Raw genomic sequence first — 21,980 nt, 5'->3', positions numbered from 1 at the left:
GATCTCAGGTAGAATTTTAGTTAGCAACCATCTGTTATTTGCTAACATGGATTATCATATTATTGAGTGATGATAGGTCAAACACGGATGACCACCTATCATGTTGCTATAGTAACATGATAACCATGAAGTGACTGCTGTTTATCTGGTTCAAATGTGGTTTTCATCTGGATGTCTGGTCCATCTGGGTGGGGGCAGGAGGCAGCTGACTGGCTGCTCCATTCTTCACTACCTGTAATAAAATGTTGATTTTTATAGAGTGACTGTTTTTCTTACTATGTGAACGGTCTGGTTCTGGTTAGAGCTTTCTGTTTCCATACAGATCACATCCTCAGCTTGGGGTGTCTTGGTCAAGAACACATGAAGAAGAAGAAAGGATGTTTTTATACAGCTCCTTTCAAGATAAAATCACAAGGCCCTTCTCAAGAACAGCTCTCTGAACCACCTGTAAATGGTTGGTTTTGCTCATACGAATGAAAACTGGGCTGCAGTAGTCTAGGTGTGAAGGTGTGGATCACAATTTCCAGTTCAGAGTGTGACAGAATGTGACTCAGCAATGTTACTAAGAAGATAATTACTAGTAACAGCTAGATTAGATAGCCGAAATGGTTTTCTCCATGGAAGAGTTTCAGTTTCCATTCTGGACTGGAGGAATCTATTTGTGGATAGGAGCTGCTGAATATACATGAATGGAAAATGTGATCTTATTTGTTCATAAATTTCATAATGTTCCTTATGGATAGTAATGTTATGACTTTCTGGAATGTCACGTTATACAAATAAGAAATATATTTTTATATAGCACCTGTCAAGATAAAAATCATGAGGAGCTTCATAGATTTATTTGATGGGACATATCCAATCTGCCAAATAAATATTAAAATGGTTTCCATAAATGGTTTCCTTGTGTGTGTGTGTGTGTGTGTGTGTGTGTGTGTGTGTGTGTGTGTGTGTGTGTGTGTGTGTGTGTGTGTGTGTGTGTGTGTGTGTGTGTGTGTGTGTGTTCCCATCTGAGGGCTCTTCTGACATTTAAGGCCCGCCAGGTTTAGGCCCCGCCCCCTCACACGCTGGCCACGCACCCGCTCGGCGCTCTGATTGGGTTGCGGCAGAGATAAGCCAATCAAAGAGCTCTGTCCTGAAGGCTCGCCGGGTGCACTCGACGTGCACGTGCTGCTTGTTGTGCCGGTAACTGAACACCGGGACTCCCCGGGGTCCGGTATAAAACGGACCTCAGTCTGGTTTCTGCAGAAACACCGGGACATTTCGAACTGAATCTGATCGATCAGCTAATTGGCTGCAGGTCATACTTTATCACCCTTATAATTTAGTAGCCTGTCGTTCCGAACGGTACCATGGTTCTGTCTTCTGCCAACAAGCCGCAAGTGTTTCGGCTGCTGTTGTCCGACCCGGCTCGAACCTTCTACAGCGGCGGGGACAAGCTGTCCGGTTTCGTGGAGCTGGAGGCGGCCACGCCCTGCAAGCTGACCGGCCTTAAGGTCACTGCCGTCGGCTGCGCCCGTGTGTTAGGTCGGCACCGGAGCCGGAACCGGGAAGTGGAGTACCTGAAGTATGAGGAGGAGGTTCGGCTGGAGGAGGCGCTGAGCCGAGGTGAGGCTGGCTTATCCGAACGTTTAAATTTGTCAGGGTTCAAGTAGGTTTGTTAAAAGTGTTCTTCCTCTCTCTCCTCCAGACTCTGATGGCTGCTTTCTGCTTCCAGCTCATAAATCTTTTAGTTTCCGGTTCGGGTTCGAGTTGCCGCCTGCAGGGTGAGCGTCGGATTTGATCAGTTGATCAATTCTCACTTACAGATCGGTTCTGTGATCCAGTTTTTCTCTGCTTGCAGCTGTCTGGTGTCCTCCTTCAGAGGAAAGTTTGGATCTGTCCGCTACTACATCCGGGCAGAGCTGCAGAGGCCTTCCCAACAGGCTTTGCAATGTGAGCAGGAGTTTGAGGTGGAGGAACCACTGGATGTTAACCGTGAGGACCTGCTGGTACAGAATATAGTACTAATCAGAACCAACAGTAGACAAGTCAGCACATTACAGCTTATCTGATGTCTATGTCTCCCCCAGGCTCCTGCTGCCGCCTCCAAACAGAAGAAGCTCACCTGTATGTTCATACCTGATGGCCAGGTGTCCATCAGTGCCCGGATTGACAGGACGGGCTTTTGCCACGGAGAAGACATCAACATCAATGCCAAGTTTGAAAACACCTGCTCCCGGATCGTGGTGCCGAAGGCCGCTATCATCGCCAGAACCTCGTTCACCATTGATGGCCGCAAGAAGGTCAGCTCCACATGCTAACAGGTTCAAAACGCCTAACTTCAGGTTCTGAGGCATCCAGGTTCTTAACACTTTTCTTTTCTTTGTGCAGGTGTTGCAACAGAAACTGACAACGGTTCGAGGAAATCCCATCATCTCTGGGATGTGCGACATGTGGCAGGGCCGGACCATCAGGGTCCCCAAGCTAAAGCCCACGCTGCTCGGCTGTGACATCATCAAGGTGGAATACGCCCTCTTGGTGAGTCTTGGATGACGTCTTGGGTTTGGGTGTGGATTGTCGTAATAGCTGGCTCACGGGAAAATAAATCAGACCTTGTAAAAGGAAACTTAAATGTCCCTCAAGGCTTTAGATTCAATCCATGCTAGTTCTCATTCAGGGTCACAGAAAACTGGTGCTGATCTCCAGCCGGCATTTATAATCAATCAATCAATCAATCAATCAATCAATACTTTATTAATCCCGGAGGGAAATTAGAGTTTCAGTACACACAATTCAGAAATCAGACATACATGGGCAAGACACATGACAAGAATTGGTGACTGTGGTCATTCGCAACCCGATCTGCGCTACCTTAATAGAGATAAAAGGGTTACATGAGGATTGGTTCAGGTGGAGGGGAAAGAAGGCACATCACAGTTACTCTCCGCTGGGAGGGCAGCTTTGCTCTGCAAAAAAACACCTCAAACATATATGCAACAGACTTCAGACAACACAACATAACATGAGAGTCCAATAGGAAGGTGGGGGGTGGGAGGGTGGGGTGGGGTGGGGGTGGGGGGGGCTGGGATCCCGTTTCCCCCAGCAAGAGCAGCCATCTATGGCGCTCATCTACTGAACAGTCACAGGTAGGAAGGAGATCTTGGGAGAAGCATAGAGTACATTGACTCCTACAGTTGATGACCTCGCCCGGCTGGAGTCCACCAATCCGAAGGTGGGTGGGGGGTAGGTCAGGTTTTCACAGCATCTGTCTGCATTCCTTCGTGGGGGTTTTTAGTTGCTTGCAGCTCAAGGCTACCAGGGCGTCAGATTCAGATAACAAGAATTTGTTTGGGTCAGGCTGAGATAATTATCCTCTCTGCCTTCAGTCTTTAAACTGATCATTTCCAGTCCTTCAGTGAAGCCAATTTTGGGTTTTTAAACCTGTCCATACCGTCCGGTGACTCCCTCCAAGATGACATCTATTTTGCGCACTAATACCAGTATCGCAGCTAGAACATTGTCCAGCTTACGATTCACCTCGAGTAATGCCCCCGTCTGAGAAGTCTCCACACGGACGGTGCTTTCAATGGGTGCGGGTCCCCTTCCAATCGCTCCGTCTTCCCAAATTTCCAGAAAACCAGATATCCTACCACTCCAATCAGGAGAAATCCAGTGATCATCAGACCAAATATCCACACGTCTTCGATGTCCTCAATGGACAGCTGGCAGAGGCATATGATCTTCCACTCCTTCCAGGAATCCAACATATATCTCACCGGGTGTGTCCCCTGTGGACATGTGGGAGCCCCCTGCTCTGTTCTCATTGTTGAAAAAATCTTATCGATCGCATTGAATGATCAGTTTGTCAAATCCATGGTTAGTAAAAATAGTTTTTCAGAAGAAATGCAGAGAAGCACTCTGTGGGCAGACAGGACAAAGAGCCTTGAGAAAAAGATAAGGGAGCGAAAGAGGGAAGCGTCTGTACTCCTTGAGTGCCTGAAGAGGGGGGGGGGGGGGGTTCCACCTGACTACCTCCTTGCTCAGCTGCCTGTTAAAGCTCTCTTATAGCTAAAGAGCTTCAACACTCTTTAAGATTTATCTCAGCCTTCCAGATTTTCTGGTTTAAACTACCATGAGACACATTAGGGACTGAAATGATGAAGATGAGGGACCTAGCTAAAACATAAGATCTTGTGGTGCTTCCAGCAGACAGAGGAATCAGAAGAACCTTCTGATTCTCTAAAACTTTTATTTAACCCTTCCACTCCAGATCTACCTACACATCCCTGGCAGTGAGAAGTTGACCCTAGAGCTGCCTTTGGTCATCGGTACCATCCCATTCAGCGGCGTCGGCAGCAGAACCAGCAGCATGAGCAGCCAGGCCTCCAGCAGCTGGTCCTCCATCCCCTCTGCCCCCCCAAGCTACAGCAACATCCACAGGGACTTGATGATGAATGGACCTCGCACACCGCTGCTCCAGGACTACGACGGCACAGAGGATGATGATGATGAAGGGGGGCTCTTCATGAGAGCCTCTGTGGTGTATTACCCCCCTCCCCCTGCCTACAGCGAGGAAGGACAGTGACCTGGCTATTTGTTTTAATGAGTCAAAATAATCCAGGAGCCTAAGTTGTCATTTGAATTTACTGGGTTTATACTGGAAGAGCAAGTCCCCTCCAAATCAACTCATTTTTTGCTGATTATCTGTATAAATGAGTGTCTAATAGTGCAATAGTTATTTAGGCATTTTAGTGCATCTTATGTAAATTTAACTGTTCTGTCTTCAGGTTAACATTCTGTATTTCATTTGAATTAGTGAAGAAAGAGTTGGGGGGGGGGGGGGTCCTCTTTAATATAAATGGTGATGATGAAAATGTTTGTTGTGAAAAGGCTTTTATATATTTGTTGTTTGTGTTTTTTATACCACCTTTACAGGAAGTTACAACAGTGTATATTTTATAAAGTACAGATTTTTATTTTTGTATTCCTGAAATAAACTCCAGTGATCTGATCTAAATCTTTGTTATTGTCCATCCAGCTGCTGTTTGTAGTTGATTCCACAACACAGTGAGTGTAAACACAATCAGCTGTTACAGATTAGGTTGGGTGCTGTTAATGAACAACAGAAATACACATATAAACCCAAAGGACTGCATAACAATGAACGAATAAAGCCAAAGGCTCTCTAAAGCTCCTAGTCTACAGCTGCGTCAAAGCAACAAATCTAAATCCTCTCACATTCTCACCACCGTCTAGAGCCCTTAGTGTCCACACGCAGCTTAAATTTGGAAGTGGGCACCGGCACCAGAGGTGAGGCTGACAACCTTTTTATAAGACACACTGTGTCAGCAACGGTGTGTCTTATAAACACGCTGTGCCAGCATGGCAAGTTTTGCAGCATTCATTTAGCCTCACTTGGTAGTAATATTGTGGTAATTGTCTGTCTTATAAACGGCGATTGCACCTTGGTGCAACAGAGGGTGGTGTCATGATCACGTGGGGAGTTACTGCCGAACTCTAGCCAGCAACTATATTGAAAATGAAAGTAAAAATGGTCCATAAGTTTCACTTTGTAAACAGAATCAGTAAAATAATAATCTGGAGGAATGCAGAGCTCCTGGAGCTTCTCTCTGATAGAGCTGGAGGTCAGATCACTAGAGACTGCACGAGTACTGTGGGGGACAGACACCTTTAGAAGAGGCTTGTTAAAAAAGCGTAATGAGCACGGCTCCTATCGCAATAAGAAGCAAGTTATGTCCAAGATAAATGGAAGTCCGCGGCATGGAAGTCAGTGTTGCAGCAAACTGACGGAAGTGTTTTGTAAAAACGGCTTGAGTGCACAGATCCCCTGAAGGTGAGTGTGCTCACCCCAAAGGCACTGAGTGTTAATTTAGGTGAATGTTGTAGTTGGGAGTGTTTGAATTGCAAATTAAAATAGGGGTGCCACCCGGGGTGAACTGGCCTATCTGGCATTTTGGCACTGTCCCAGTGGGCCGCTTGCCCAGCTTGTGGCTTTCACATTTGGCGGCATAGGGACGAGTCCGCGAGGAGCGCAAAATCCCCACCCATCCGAGGGCCGACAGTGCATAAAAATGCCAGCACCAAATTTTCGTCCCAGTCCACCCCTGGGTTAGCCTAGTGAACTAGACCAAATTCTTGCTTTGCAAAGAATGATCTAGGCATGCTCCATTGGAACATCAGCAGCTCCTACCAGGACTCTGGCTGGCCAATCACAGCTCTCTAGAGGGGTTTCAAACACATAAAGAGCTGTGAATGGTCCATAATGAAGGGCCAATCATAGTGCTCTATCTGCTTAGTGAACAAATCACAGAGCTTTATCCGCTTTGTGGGCCAATCAGGGCACTCTATATGCCTGGTGGGTGGGATGATGCAACAGAGTGAAACAAGAGTATGTCACATTCATTGTCCAGTGGAATGCGGAGATCATTTGAAAGACAACGGTAGAACCCGCCCCACAACCGAGAGCTGTCAGTGGAGCATGGCCAGACTAAATAATACATTTATTTAGTCTGGCTTGCCAGGCTACCCCTGGGTGCCACAAAACTGCCGAGAAGGAAACTGTCCCCGCACCCCTGACATACCCACATCTCAAAGCCCTAAGAGTGGGTGTGTTAAGTCGTGATGATGCAGGAGGGGGAACATTTCTGGCGATGGGGAGGAAAGACTGGGGTAACCTCTAACTGGCTAATTGTTAACCTCCATAGTAACATCAAACAAGCTCTTAGTCTCAGTGGTGATTGCTAATGAGCTCATCATTAACCTTTGAGATAACCTCTAGGTCTTCGTAAAGGAAATCAACTAGGCTCCACTGTTGCTGCTTTGCTGTTTGCGAATGTGTAGTGGTGCGTTCGACTTGTCCTTGGTACTCGGAAATCAACTTGAGTGGGTAAAATCAACTCAAACACCCCCTAATGTCGGACCTTCCAGTTGGAAAAGCTTTAGAACCCCTACCTCGACATACAATACTGCAGCTCTCGGTATCAGCAACAGTAAGTTGTAGTTGAAATGTGTGTATTTTACAAGACACACTTATAAGAGTGTAAAAAGTCCCATTAGTCATCACACACTGGTGAAATTACATCTCTGCATTTGACTCATCCTCATGGGGAGCGGTGTGCTGTGGTGGTGGCTGCGCTTGGGAACCATTTGTTGGTTTAGGCCCCCAATCCAACCCCTGGGTGTCAAGCGCTGAGGCACTGGGTCCCTTTTTTTAAGTGACCCGACCAGATTTGAACCTTGATCTCACAGTCCCTAGTTGGATACTCATACCACCAGGCCACTGAGATGTTCTCCATCATGGAAAACTCCTCTCACCCACTGCATTTCCACTGCCGAGTCCTTCGGAGGCAGACTGAGACATCCCAGATGTAAGACAGAACACTACTGTAGGTCATTCATCCCCTCTGCAGTAAGTGTATAACTCCTCAGTTTAACTGGTACTGGCATTATCCTGTTAAATAACATCAATCCAATATTCAGTATGTGTTCAATACGTGTGCATTACCTGATGGACATTAGTATGGCTGTGTCCCTTATGTTGCATAGTTCTGGAAACGTAAGTTTCCTTTTTATTTGTTGTTTTTAGTGGTTGAAATTACAATAATAGCTTACTGCCTTTGTGTATTTACCTGTAATCTTGTAATTACCTTTTTCTTCATTTACTCTAAGTGTATGTGCTGCTGCAACAAGTGAGTTTACCCACTGTGGGATTAATAATCTATTCTATTCAAAATCTATGTTGCAAGTAGCACTTGCAATTCTAAGCTGCAGTTGAGCGGCATATGTGTTTAGTATTCATCTGTTTTTGCAGAGTGTTGACAAAACAGCTTTCAAGGGCGTTGCCATATATGAATCAACACTTCTCAGACAAAGGTAACCAGAACGCTGTTAACTCAAGTGTGATGTCATTCCCAGTTCCAACTTTGAACTTGAGATAAATCAAATGCACCATTAGTCTCTCTGGATAAAAGCATCTGCCACAAATGCAAAATCACTTTATAATCATCAGCATTAGTATATTCTGTTTGGTTGGATCTTGTTCACGCTTGTGGGAAAGATGGAGCACAAGATCGACAGGTAGATTGGTGCTGCGGCTGCAGTGATGCGGGCGTTGTACCAGTCTGTTGTGGTGAGGAGAGAGCTGAGCTGAAAGGCAAAGCTCTCAATTTACTATAGTCAATCTACGTTCCTACCCTCATTTATAGTCATGGGCTTTAGTGATTGAAAGAATGAGATTGCAGATACAAGTGACCGAAATTAGCTTTTTCCACTGGGTGTCTGGGCTCTCCCTTAGAGATAGGGTGAGCTCAGTCATCCGGGAGGGGCTCGGGGTAGAGTCGCTGCGCCTCCACATCGAGAGGAGCCAGGTTAGGTGGCTTGGGCATCTAACCTCTGAGGTTTTCCATGCAAGAGGAGACCTAAAAGAAGAACCAGGACACGCTGGAGGGACTAAGTCCCTCATCTGGCCAGGGAATGCTTGGGATTCTCCTGGAGGAGCTGGATGTTAGGTTGCAATGCATAATAGTCTATTTCTACCACTGTAGTAGCATGGCAAGCCATAATATGTGAATATATAGCATGTTTTGCTTTGTGACTAGCCAAAACAAAATAAATTTTCTGCTACAGTCTATATATGTAGTGGACCTAGTCCTGGGGATCCAGAACACACCCTGATTGAGAACCATAGAAGACATCACAGGACACATTTAGCTCCACCATCTCCACAGAGACACTCAACACGACCATATTCCTGCACTCTTTCATCTCGTTTTCAGTTTCACCTTCTTGGAAATCTACTGGCTGGAAAACTGGGAACATTTTCAGGGACGGATTTAGGAACAGATTCCTTATATAGATATGTGTGTGTGCGTTTTGTGTGCGCTAGTGAGTGTGTGGTATATTAATGTTGTGCTGTGACTCTTGCAGCTGTTCAAATCAAACCCAACCAGCCACAACACTGGAACCACCATCACCACACGCACACACACATACACACACACGATTCTCAGTCTCTTGAGCCTCTGAGCTTCTCAGATTTCAGCCAGCAGACAAAAAGCAGGGGAAAGGTCTGAATGCTGCTCGGTAGGGGCAAGTCCTGGTATCAACAACAAACACAGAATAAACATGAATATGACATTTTCAGATGTTCATTGATATAAATTATGCTTGTAAAAGTCGATTACAGCAGGATGTTTTCATTCATTTAACATTAAAAGTGAACCAAAACTTTGTTCACTTTAAAGGATATATTTTACATTCTGACCCAAAATCAACTAATACATAATTTCTACTCACCGTAACTACCCATAAGCCTATTTAATAAAAGATATATCTTAAGCCACAGACTACATTTGTTTTCATTTTCCTCTGAAAAAGATTTTGACTCATCCATTTTCCTGCATTGGTAGCGATGATTTTTATATTTGAATATGAATCACAAAGGGTCAGCGTTAGCTGGTTTAATATTCAGGTAAATCCCAGAAGCTTTGGAGAATGTGTGAATGGCATCAATGGCAGCTGAGACAACACATTCACCTGTGCAGTGTTGTGGGAGGAGCCTGCTCTAAACATTTACACGGCAGCAATAAACCCAACACACATATGCACGTGTTTAGTACTAAATAAACTTGTAAATACCACGCAGTTTACATGGAAACGCCTTAGAGGACAAACTCACAAGTTATTGGACCCAATGACTTTTGTTGAGGGTCCGACCTCATGAGGAAATTACTATGCAGTGATTTTCTCCAAAATGACTGTGCTTAAATTGCTCTGAAAAGCAAATAATCACATCAGCGCCAAGAAACTTCATTTCCCATGATGCTTTGCACACGGAAGCATTGTGATGACGTCACCGCCTAGTACCAGAAACACGTTCTGCGCATGTGCGGGAAGCCGTGGAGCTTTTCCCGCGAACTAAGACCATAAATCTTCAGCAGAGACAAAGAATCCTCGTTCTTTTGCCCAGGATACCTGGCGGTAAGGACACGCTTGTCAACGCTCCGACTCCCTTGAGCACGCGGAAGCTCTAAGTGCACAAGTGGAGCCCACGGAACTGCTGGAAACTAAACTGCAAGCCCATCAGATCTGCTCGTTTCTGCTCCCCTCCAGCTGATGTTTGAGGACACAGAACTGCGGAGGAAAGCAACAACTCCATCAAGCACGCTGTAAGTTATAACTCAGCACAGAAAGAAACTTTGCTGTCTCTGTCCAGCCCGTGGAGAAACACTCGTGAACGCCAAACAACGGAGAAAGCATCAAACCGACGGACGACGCCGAAAGCTGCGGAGAAACACGGAGAACCGTCAAATCAAAACAGTGAGGGACGCTTCACTGTTCTGGTGATCAGAAACTCATCTCTTTCTCTCATTCTTTCCTTCTCCCGTTTCCTCTATAGTCTCGAATAAGCAATAAACCGCGTCTATTGCTTAAAAAGTAGCTTCGTGCTTTCCTCTTTCGTCCCAAACACGTCAGTCGGGTCATTTTGAAAGAATAAACTGCTTATTGATCATTGTTTGGTATCTTTAAATGTTTTCTGCTTGGCCACGTGGTTAAACTAAAAGATATTATTCGTGATTAATCTTTTGTGTTGTTTCATGATCTTTTGAAATGTTTTGAGTGATTTAAGGTTAAGTTACTACTGATTCTAAGTGCTTTGGAAGTTAAAGTGCAAGTTGCCACCCACACTTTAGCCAGACAAAGGGGTCAGCCATCTTGTATTCAAGACTCCATTTTGAATCCATACACACACACACACACACACACACACACACACTACTCCTTTGTGAGAACAAAGGACCCCATTCATACATCCTCCATCACATGCAAACACATCCATCTTCAATCATATCACACGGTTATTATTCATCTATTCCACTGTTTATTCATTTGACAAATTGTTAATTAAATGTTATAAAATTCAGATTTTTGTGTCCAGTAGCTTTGTTGTGTCGAAGAGAAGTCTCTGCTCCGAGGATTCTACGAACTTCAAGAAAGACTGATAAGAGTTTTGGATTCATTTCCCTTTCTAATTAAAGGGTGGTGCCCCGACGATATCTAAGAATATCTTAATTAATTAATAAATCAGTAAATAGTTCCATATTTACAGAATTTATTGAAGAATCCAAAAGTAAGTTACAGCTTACGAATTGTTCGCTCCTAATAACCCCAACATTTTATTGGTGCCCCGTGTGAGGCTTGGATACACAGAGATTTCTATCCGGCACAAACAAACAAATAAATCCAAAGAGCTTGAATTAAAAATAATCAGTTGTTCAGCCTTGAACCAGCAACAGAGTGGTGCTGATTTCGCTGAGTAGGAAGCTGCATCGAACTCTCACCAGTAACTCAGTGCTTCTTTAAAGGTGCAACGTGTAAATTAATTCTGGTTGACCTTTTAGGTTAAAAATTCAGTTTTTCCTTAAAGGTGCAACGTGTAATTAATTCTGGCTAACCTTTTAGGTTAAAATTCAGCTTTTCCTTAAAGGTGCAACGTGTAATTAATTCTGGCTAACCTTTTAGGTTAAAATTCAGTTTTTCCTTAAAGGTGCAACGTGTAATTAATTCTGGCTAACCTTTTAGGTTAAAATTCAGTTCCTCATTAAAGGTGCAGCGTGTAAGTAATTCTGACTAACCCTTTTAGGCTAAAATTAACTGCTAATTTAGCGACTTTAACTCACAGTGGCTATTGTAACTAACTGAAACCTTCACTCAAAGACTGATAACACCCTGTTTGCTAATATTCTGAAGGAATAACTAGCATATTTAACACTGCAAGTGTTGTAAGACGTTGCTACGGCAACGCACCAGCTTTTGCTAAAATACTGAAAGGAATAGTATTTTAAGCGTCAGTCATGGCATTCCGTGCAATCTTAAAACGCTAAAACCTGTGCGCACAAAGGTTAATTTAGTGTTTTTCTGCTACAAAGCTAGCAGTTGCTGCCCAAAAGGTGCAGTTTGAGCTATCTGCAGAAGCTCTACTAGGCTATTTTTGGTTCGGTTGTTAAAAATGGAGGGACAGAGTAGTGAACTGACCAACTCCCAGCAACCAGGTGGCGCTGCGGCCCACGACTATGAACCTGGCCTACTTTCTGGACAAATATTGTCCAAACTGGTCGCGGTTGCTCGAGAACCCGACTACCCTTCTAGGGATTTCACTGAAGAACAGCGTAGCGACGAGCTAGAAGCTGTAATTGATCAAATAGAAAACCCGGATGGTACAAAACCAATCCAGGTTCACTTAGCTAAGTTAGCCTTGATCCTCTATCAGAGAGAACTCCAACATGATCGAGAGATCATGAAGCTCCAGAGCATGCTAGCTGAAAGGCAGCAAAATGGAAGGCAGAAGGATGACGAGGAGGAAGCCAGCACCGATTCTGGGGAAGATGGGGAGAAGACCCCGCCCCCTTCTGCTGATGACAACAGACAGTGGGAAGGGGGGGAACACCGTGACTCTGAGGCTGAGCCAGAGTGCTCTCCCACACCGGTACGAAAGCAAGCCGGCAAAGCCAACCAGGGTCCGCCCAGGACGATCGCCAAAGACCAATTGGTTCCCTCCACCCAAGGTAGCGAGGGACCGCCGTCCCGCCGTAAAGGTAGGCTACCTCCTGATACGGCTCCATACGATAATCAACAGTATGTGGTGTGGGACTCTCTGGACGGACGCACGCCGCAGGGGAGAGATGAAGCTTATCTGTCCCAACCTTCGGCCCCGTTCCCTACACACACTATAGGGCATTCAGGACCATCTAGGGGCCGAGGGCAGTTCGCCCTCGAACCCCAGGTTGGACCACCACCCTCATCTTCACGGCCTTCTCAATCTGTGAGAAGTCGACCAGCTGAGCGGCACCTCTATTTAGACCGCTCCCCCAGTCCACGAAGGGTGCAAGGTGCCGGCTGGGGTTATGCACAAGCCCAAGCTGCACCTCAACCATCTACCCATCCTAGCTACTCCGGTATTCGGCATGCCGATAACCAGCTGCAGGACAAAGCATCATACGCCAGTCCGTACCCGGACAGTGCGTATTACGCAGAAGCCCCAGTTGAAAGACGCAGGCTGCACTACGCAGACGTGCCCCGGGAGGAGGACCTCCCAAGACACCCACGTGACGTGCCAGCAGCCCGCCACAGCATGCCGAACCCTGATTTGGGCCCCAGGAGTCAACATTGGGAGCCCAGAGCACACCAGCGATATCCAGCACTCTCTGAGACAGACCGTGGGTCAGAGTCAGAGGATGACGCGCCGTACCGTGAGTCAGGGCTCCGTGTACGTCAAATTGAATCGCTAGCTAAAGACGTAGAACGTTTTGATCCTAACACCAATGAATCCAATGTCGACGATTATCTCAGGGAGATAGAACGTTGTCTGCTTGATCTTCCAGCACCCTCTTCAAGGGAAAAGCTCAAGCTAATTTGGAAAACCACATCTAGAACGGTGCACGGTTTCATGGAAACTCTACCACCTGACATTCGTGATCGGTACTCCTCGCTCTGCCGAGCGTTGAGAGATGAATACGCCACGTATGCAGACTCTGCGTCAGCTACAATGGGGGCCTTCTCCATCAAACACGGGAGGAACGAACCCCCCAGAGAGTATTATCGCCGACTCAAAAGTGCTTATTTCCAAGGTCGAAACGGCCCTGGGCTCGAGGAAGACCCTGCCTTCAGATCCCTGTTCATTCACAACCTGCACGAGTGTGTTCGCTCCGAAGTCTCAATGTATTGTCGGATAAAAAAACTGACAACTCAGGAGATTAGGAGATACGCTCAACAGGCTTGGGAAGCCGGCGGAAAGCCCCAAAAGCCTGACGCACATCACCGCGTCATGCACCTAGCTCCCGACGCCGAGCCGCGTTTGGAGCTTGAAGGCACAGAAGCTCCACCCACTAAGCCAAAATCTGCTAAACCTAGACCTGTTAAACCGCGAGAGCAGTCCCAATCTCCTCAACAGGGGAAGGGGGGTGCTGATTGGCCGCCTAGGTCTGGACAATCAGACAGGAAGTGGCCCAACCAAAACCAACGGCAGGCAGGTCGGAACAGTGGAAGGTTTAAGGAGCGCCGCCCACAGGTAGGTCCCGAACACAAGTCCGCAGGTGAGTACTTGACCAAAGCCGACCTCCAGGAGATGTTTCAGCAGTTCCTAGCTAAACAGAAGGAACAGCTGAGATCTGCAGATGAGACCCCTGCACCAAAGTCTGCTTCTAAGAAGCCAGACTCAGAGCCAACGTCCGCATGACTAGGCGTGGCTCAACCCCCCAGCGTGGCCAGGACTTACCTGATCAGTTGGGGAAACACTACTGGTAGACCACAGGAGTCTCCTGAAATCTACCCCCCAGAGAAACCAGATACTAAATTTCTGAAGTTCCTTGGTGACTTAACAAACCATGATCATGCTCGCCGTTTGTACTGTAGCACCAATCTAGGTGGATGCATACAAGTTGATGCTCTGCTGGATACCGGCTCAGAAATCACCCTGATGTGCTCCACATTGTTCCATCGCGTGTCTGACACCATGCGGTCGCTCGGGAAACCAGTCCAGGTTGAACCTTGTGACCTGAAAATCACCAGCTACACCCAGACCCGGGAGTGTATCACTCACCGGGCGTGGCTGGATATCACCTTCCAAGACATGACTCTGGTTCACCCGTTTTATGTCTGCCAGCTAGACACTGAACCACTTCTCATTGGTCAGGACCTGCTTGAACGTCTAGCTCCCCTCATCGACTGCCAGAAGGGTCAACTGTGGGCCCAGGTGGACACACCTAAGCCCTGGAACCCAGATAGCAGCCGACCATCCTCCATTCTTGAGGTCAGCATAAGTGAGCCGCAAAACCCTTGTTCCAAGGTCATGCCCCTCCCTACGGCTCCCACAGACGATGTCCGCCTGCAAAGGCATGAAACCGCTCCTGGAACTCCGTTCCGCACACATTCATCTTTTCTCTGCTCGCTGAAGAACGTCAGCCTGCAGCCATATGCACCACACATAGTTGGTGGTCTTACCATCAACTGCACCCACATCTCAGATGCTCGCCTTGCTCTTTGGTCGGAAAAGTCAGCCATCAGCCAGCAGATGTTTGAACACCTGCGTCAGAAGGACCCCCTTTTGGTCAGTGTGACACGTAGCCATCGGCTCTTGTCACCTACTTGGCCGCAGAGGCTCCTGAAAGCGCCAGAGGTCTGCTCTCTGACTATCCAACTTGGAGCAAGACAGCTCACACATACATTCAGCATCATACCACAGCTTGATCCACCTGCACTCATTGGAGCAGATCTGCTGGTTCGACTAGGTGCCCAGCTGGACACTTGCAATCAAGTCCTTTGGGCCCGGGCCACACCTTCCTCTGAGCCTCGCTCAGAAGGCCGTGAACACTTGCTGTCCGGACAGACCATTCCACAGGCCTGCCGTGCAGTGGTTGAGGCCAGCACGGTTCTGCCCCCACTGGTCAAAGGAGTGCCTGTTCGTCTGACTCTGATGAAGCATCAGAAGCTGCCAGGCACACAGGCCTTCTTCCAGCCATCACCACACTTCTTGGAGCTCAACTTAGCCGTCTGTGGCACGCCACTCTTGGAGCTGAACAATCGTTCTGCGTACTTGTTGGTCGAAAATCCGACCCAGAGTCCTATCCACCTGCCGGCAGGAAAGCCCTTGGGCATGCTGATAGATAGCTCATTCCATGACTTCGAACTTTCAGTCCCCGTGATCGGACAACTTCCGTTGTTCTTGAACGACAGACAGGTTGGTGCAGACACATTCAGTACTTTCCCTTCACAAATGATTACCATCAAGCGACATGAAGCCCTTCCTGAGGAACCCATTTGCAGTGCAACCTTAGATACTGACGGCGGTCAGTGTCTAACGGTTTTTGCAATAAATACTCAACCCTCTGAGTCACCGGTTGAAAGCCCGGAACACCAGAGACCCTCCTCCTCTGAACCTTATGACGGCTTCGAGGCCGAAGTCAGCCAGCAGCTTGACAAAGCGGATGCGCTGGAGTCAGAGGAGCAGAGAGCAGAGCTTAGAAGCCTGTTCTATGAGTTTCAGTCCGTCTTATCCAGGGACTCCCTGGACTGTGGACTCACAAACCTGCATACGGTTCGCATTCCAACGAACCCGAATGCCCCTCCTACTTTTGTACGTCAGTACAAGATTCCCCTCGCTGCTTATGAGTCGATCCAGGAGATCCTCGATCAGCTGAAGGAGAAAAACATCATCAGAGAGTGTAACTCCACTTACAACTCTCCCATCTGGCCGGTTCTGAAACCGACTGGGAAATGGCGTCTCACCATAGACTATCGTGCACTGAACAAACAAGTACCTCTCTCCAGGTGGCCTATGATCCATTTAGATCAGGAGCTAGCCAGAGTCAGAGATGCTCGTTTCTTCTCTACGGTTGACGTAGCCAACGGCTTCTGGACCATGAAGGTTGAGCCGGCGGACCAGTATAAGCTGGCTTTCTCCTTTGGAAATCGCCAATATACTTGGAACCGCTGCCCCTTTGGCTACTCTAACTCACCTGCCGAGTTCAACATCTTCCTCCACAAAGCCATGTCAGATGCTGCTTCCAGAGGGAACCTCATATATGTCGATGACATCTTGATGAGGAGTCGAACCTTCGAGGAGCACCTGGCCGAACTCCGTCACGTGCTGCAACAGCTCGCTGACGCCGGAGCTAAATTGGCGATTCTCAAGGGACAGTGGTGTCGAACCAAAGTGGAGTATGTTGGACTGCTGGTTGGCCCTAATGGAGTCGAGCCCCAAGCGGGACGCATTAGAGCCATTCAGGACATCAAAGCCCCAGCTAATCTGACTGAACTCAGGAGCTTCCTCGGAGTCTGCAACTACTCCAGACAGTTCATTGAGGAGTACGCTGAAATAGCAAGGCCCCTCACTGAGCTGCTTCAGAACGACACACCTTTCGTGTGGGACAGACCCCAAGAACACTCCTTCCAGTTCCTAAAACAGAAGTTGGCGTCCGCACCCTGTCTGGCTTACCCAGACAAGGATAAAGAGTTCTACATAGAGGCTACTTTCTCCTCTCACTGCCTGAGCGCTGCTTTGAAGCAGAAACACGATCAGGACATGAGAGTTGTGGCATACGCCAGCAAGCCTCTGAGCAAGGTGGAACTCCAGTTCTCAGACTGCGAGAGAGCTCTCCTCTCTACAGTCTGGGCCGTCGAACACTTTCGTAGTTACATCGGTGGACAGAAAGTGATCATTGAAACGTGTCATCAGCCTGTTACCTTCCTAAACAGCCAGCGTCTGCGCGAAGGAAGAGTGTCAAACAGCCGCATTGCGACGTGGATGATGGTGCTCCAAGGATATAACATTGAGGTCAAGTATGGTCAGAACACCAAGCTAGCGCTAGGACAAGGGCTAGCAGGCTGCCAGCACTGTGACTCTGACTCCGTCATGGGCCCCCTGGACACACCTGCCGCAGTCTACCCAACCGCATCCAATCATCGCTACTTTGATGAGAATGTTTGCCAAGAGCTTCCGAAAGTTTACACTGACGGATGCGCCTACCTTCACGAAGGCCAGCTCCGTGCCGGGGTTGGAGTCGTTTGGGTGGACTGTGACACTAAGCAACCAAATCACTACCGGTTGGGCCAAAAGTCTAGTCAGTACGCCGAAATTGCTGCAGTGTTGATAACCCTCCAGCAGGCGGCAGCCTTGGACATCACTCAAATCGTCCTTTGCTCTGATTCAAACTACGCTAGACACAGCTTCATCTCTCACTTCCCCATGTGGAAGGAGAACCACATGAAAAACGCCAGGAACAGAGACGTGAAACACTCGGAGTTATTCCTAGCGTGTGATCTGCTCACCACTGAGAAAGGCATAATGGTCTACTGGAAAAAGGTCAAAGGTCACTCCAGGACCCTAGGTCCAGAGAAAGATGGTAATGACGAAGCTGACCGCCTTGCTAAGCTCGGTGCTGACCAGGGAACCTGCTGGGAATTCAAAGACGAGTGGCTTCCACCCAAGGCCGTTCACAAGGTCTGCGCGATTACTCGTCGCCATGCTAAACAGGCAGACGAACCTCGGACCGTTGAGGTACCCGTGTTTCTAGGCAGACAACCACAGGACGCGGACTTAGTCACCATGCAGGAACAAGATCCTGACCTGAAGCTCATCCGCGAGCTTCTCCAAAAGGGCCCGATGTCTAAACAACCATCACCACCTATTGGTGCAAGCCAAGATTTGGTAAACCTGCATCGTCAACTCACGCACCTGAAACTACAAAACAATTTGTTAGTTTACATGCGTGACGATCACAGCCCGCCGCGCTGGGTTGTTCCACTCGACCACAGAGGAGTGATGCTTGCCTACGCCCACGACACTCCGGTTGGAGGTCACCGCGGAGCAAAAGCTACCCTCGCGTCACTGACAGAAGTAGCATATTGGCCGTCGATGTCCAAGGACGTACACAGCTATGTCCAAGGCTGCCTCATCTGTGCCCAGTTTCAACCCTCCCAGCCGCTTGCTAGAGCACCACTGCAACGCAGGGGAATAACCTTCCCTTGGTCCCACCTGCAGATCGACTGGGTTGGACCGGTTCCCAAATCGGCAAGAGGAAACAAATATATGCTAACTGTAACTTGCAGTTTCACAAAGTGGGTTGAGTGCCTTCCAGCGCCACACGATACAGCCGTCACAACCGCTGTACTGCTGATTAACCACGTTTTCAGTCGATGGGGACTTCCACTCTGCATTGACTCTGACCGAGGAACTCATTTCACATCCAGTGTAATGACGTCCCTGTTTGAACTTCTGGGAGTGGAAGTGAGATTCCACCTTCCCTATCACCCACAGTCATCCGGACAGGTCGAACGGATGAACCGCACGGTCGTCTCTATGCTCAAAAAGTACGTCTGCTCCACTGGGAAGGACTGGGACGTCAAGCTCCCTCTGGTCCTGATGGCCATACGGTCCACTCCACAGCGATCCACGGGGGTTACGCCCTTTGAGATGATGACCGGCAGACTGATGACTCTACCACTGCACCTCCTGTATCACCCAGAGGATGTCAGTGTTGCCACTGCCTATACCGCTCATCAGTATGTGGCAGACTTGAAAACACACCTCAGAGCTACGTTCGCGCACGCTCAGAAGAAACTGGAGACCAACGTAGAAGGCGCTAAGGCCTACTACGACCAAAAGACAACCAGCCGCGAATACGAGGTGGGTGACAAAGTATTCTTCTTTCGGTTCGCCCAACCGGCACGCAAAGCTAAGAAGTTCCTGCCCCGCTGGTCAGGACCATTTGAGATCGTGGCAAAACTCTCTCCAGTTGCATACAGGTTACGCATCACCAAAGCGAGACAGGAGCCTGTCTACAAATGGGTGCATGCAAACCAAATCAAACCCTACGTCAAACCATCCCCGCGGGTACAGAGACCAGACTCCCCGCAGGAGGTAGACGTAGTCGCTACATAGTTCTATGCATGGAAATGGAAAAGGGGGGGAAGTGCACGTTTAACCCACTAACATGTACTAACCGACAAAGAACCAGGCCCCCCCCCCCGCCGTCACTTTCACTAACCAAGAGAAACTCCTTCCTAGACCGCTAACAGGATGTACCTACTAAAACCTTACAGGGTACTCTGGTACCTACACTAGGCTCTGATTAATGGATCTCTACGTGCAATCAAGACTTTGTCTGAAACCATACCTCAGGATATTGTGTACACACGAGTGGTGAGAGATTTGATGTAGGACCTGCTCAGGGAAGTAAGTTCCACGCTGGACAGCTTGGTTGAAAGTCGTATTTCCCCGTACTTGGTACCACTGGACCTGCTCAAAGTTAGCTTGACAGCTGCTACCCCTCTACTGTGCACCTTTCACAAATCCACCTAGCGTACAGCCTAGGCAGTGCAATTCCCATTCACGTTGATGCAGAAAATCAGAACTCGGTTTCCTGTTACATGTTCCCATAATTGTGACACCTCACATCTATAGGTTTAAGTCGATGCTGAACTTTGGTATTTGAAAGGACGGTAGGCATTTCCACTTTGAACTAGAAACTGGCACTCCATCACCTCAACCTCGAACAGCATGACTCAGAGATTGAGATCATGGACGCTTTCCAGGGTTATAACTTTGCCTTCGATTTAGAAATTGACCAACAATTACTGATTGAAGGAACCAAATTTGTTAAGTTCACACAAAACCCGCGTGAACTTACTTTGACGCCCAAGACGCTACATTGACACAGATTATACGACTTTAATCTGCACATTGGTCGCCCTGGGGATGGAATGGCTCATCACGGCCGTGATAGCTTATTCCGCCTACAGGCGTGTTAATAAACTCCAAGATAAGATGCACTTGCTCACCTACGGTGTGCCTCGTAACCGCGTTCGGGGAGACTCCAAGCGTGAATGTACCACACCTGTCTAAAGGGGGTGAGCAACATTTTCTTTGTTATTCTGTAAACCTAAGAGTAGTTCTCAATTTAGTCTACCTCACATTTTTATCTGAGTGTTGCATTATGTCACATTCTTTATAAGCTACACACTGAATGTATGACCTAAGAATGTATTTTATGAGACCTCAAGGTTGCTATGAATTTTCTTGGATGTTATATGTTACATGTTTTTTTTTTGGGGTTTTCTGTATTTTTGTTTCTTACTTGGTCACATATTGACTAGTGGTTATGTGCCGGCCCAGCTCAGTCTGTCAATGACTCTGTCTGACACACCAGCACATTGTAGTACCTCTTAGTTTTATGGTCCTTGTTTTAGCCCAAAGACTGTCCTGATCCACCCTTTGGACCAAAAAGGGGGGAATCTTGGGACCACATAGGTCAATGCGCGTTTGCGAACTATGGACCTCGTACATCACCGCGTGCTCCATAAACTGAACTGTATGGCCGGCGGTGAGATGCCTTTGTGTCCACTCGTGGAGTTAACCGCCCACCGACCTTCCTCCTTCTACACTACTACCTCTCGCATGGACGACATCATCATTGCGTACCACCTGCGTGAGTGGCTTCTTCTCGTTATGCGCGTTGGGGACTATCCCGTTTCCTATCCTCTTTGTGCCTGACCAGGATCAAAGACCAAAGGCGCCAGGATCCAAGACAAAGACCAAAGACAAAGGCGTCCAAGGAGACCAACGTCCTAAGGGACAAACCCACCTGTGCTTCCGACAATCAAGTCGACCTACGTTCATGAGGAACAAACCCATCTGTGCTTCCGACGATCGAGCTTTGGGCGCGATCCCCGAAACCAAAAGGGGGAATGTTGAGGGTCCGACCTCATGAGGAAATTACTATGCAGTGATTTTCTCCAAAATGACTGTGCTTAAATTGCTCTGAAAAGCAAATAATCACATCAGCGCCAAGAAACTTCATTTCCCATGATGCTTTGCACACGGAAGCATTGTGATGACGTCACCGCCTAGTACCAGAAACACGTTCTGCGCATGTGCGGGAAGCCGTGGAGCTTTTCCCGCGAACTAAGACCATAAATCTTCAGCAGAGACAAAGAATCCTCGTTCTTTTGCCCAGGATACCTGGCGGTAAGGACACGCTTGTCAACGCTCCGACTCCCTTGAGCACGCGGAAGCTCTAAGTGCACAAGTGGAGCCCACGGAACTGCTGGAAACTAAACTGCAAGCCCATCAGATCTGCTCGTTTCTGCTCCCCTCCAGCTGATGTTTGAGGACACAGAACTGCGGAGGAAAGCAACAACTCCATCAAGCACGCTGTAAGTTATAACTCAGCACAGAAAGAAACTTTGCTGTCTCTGTCCAGCCCGTGGAGAAACACTCGTGAACGCCAAACAACGGAGAAAGCATCAAACCGACGGACGACGCCGAAAGCTGCGGAGAAACACGGAGAACCGTCAAATCAAAACAGTGAGGGACGCTTCACTGTTCTGGTGATCAGAAACTCATCTCTTTCTCTCATTCTTTCCTTCTCCCGTTTCCTCTATAGTCTCGAATAAGCAATAAACCGCGTCTATTGCTTAAAAAG

The 21,980-nt window shown here is 47.8% G+C and overlaps 1 protein-coding gene across 1 annotated transcript; it reads left to right on the top strand.

Moving 5' to 3' along the window:
* The first annotated feature begins 1,130 nt into the window (after window positions 1-1,130).
* On the top strand, window positions 1,131-4,993 carry LOC107380699 (thioredoxin-interacting protein). Its single transcript, XM_015952011.3, has 6 exons — window positions 1,131-1,608; window positions 1,691-1,766; window positions 1,844-1,991; window positions 2,073-2,285; window positions 2,374-2,520; window positions 4,253-4,993. The coding sequence occupies exons 1-6, from the start codon at window positions 1,353-1,355 to the stop codon at window positions 4,565-4,567; spliced, it is 1,155 nt and encodes a 384-aa protein (XP_015807497.3). The 5' UTR covers window positions 1,131-1,352; the 3' UTR covers window positions 4,568-4,993.
* The last annotated feature ends 16,987 nt before the right edge of the window (window positions 4,994-21,980 follow it).

The sequence above is a fragment of the Nothobranchius furzeri genome, chromosome 5, assembly GCF_043380555.1.
Source record: "Nothobranchius furzeri strain GRZ-AD chromosome 5, NfurGRZ-RIMD1, whole genome shotgun sequence".
Classification (NCBI taxonomy): domain Eukaryota; kingdom Metazoa; phylum Chordata; class Actinopteri; order Cyprinodontiformes; family Nothobranchiidae; genus Nothobranchius; species Nothobranchius furzeri.
The sequence above is the reverse complement of the archived record's forward strand: the minus strand, read 5'-3'. Positions and strand labels throughout refer to the sequence as shown.

Excerpts from the sequence above, each read along its gene's own strand:
- LOC107380699 (XM_015952011.3), top strand. The coding sequence starts at position 1,353 with ATGGTTCTGTCTTCTGCCAACAAGCCGCAAGTGTTTCGGCTGCTGTTG. Across the intron at positions 1,767-1,843 it reads TTCGAGTTGCCGCCTGCAGG|CTGTCTGGTGTCCTCCTTCA; the intron begins GTGAGCGTCGGA and ends CTCTGCTTGCAG. Across the intron at positions 2,521-4,252 it reads AGGTGGAATACGCCCTCTTG|ATCTACCTACACATCCCTGG; the intron begins GTGAGTCTTGGA and ends CTTCCACTCCAG.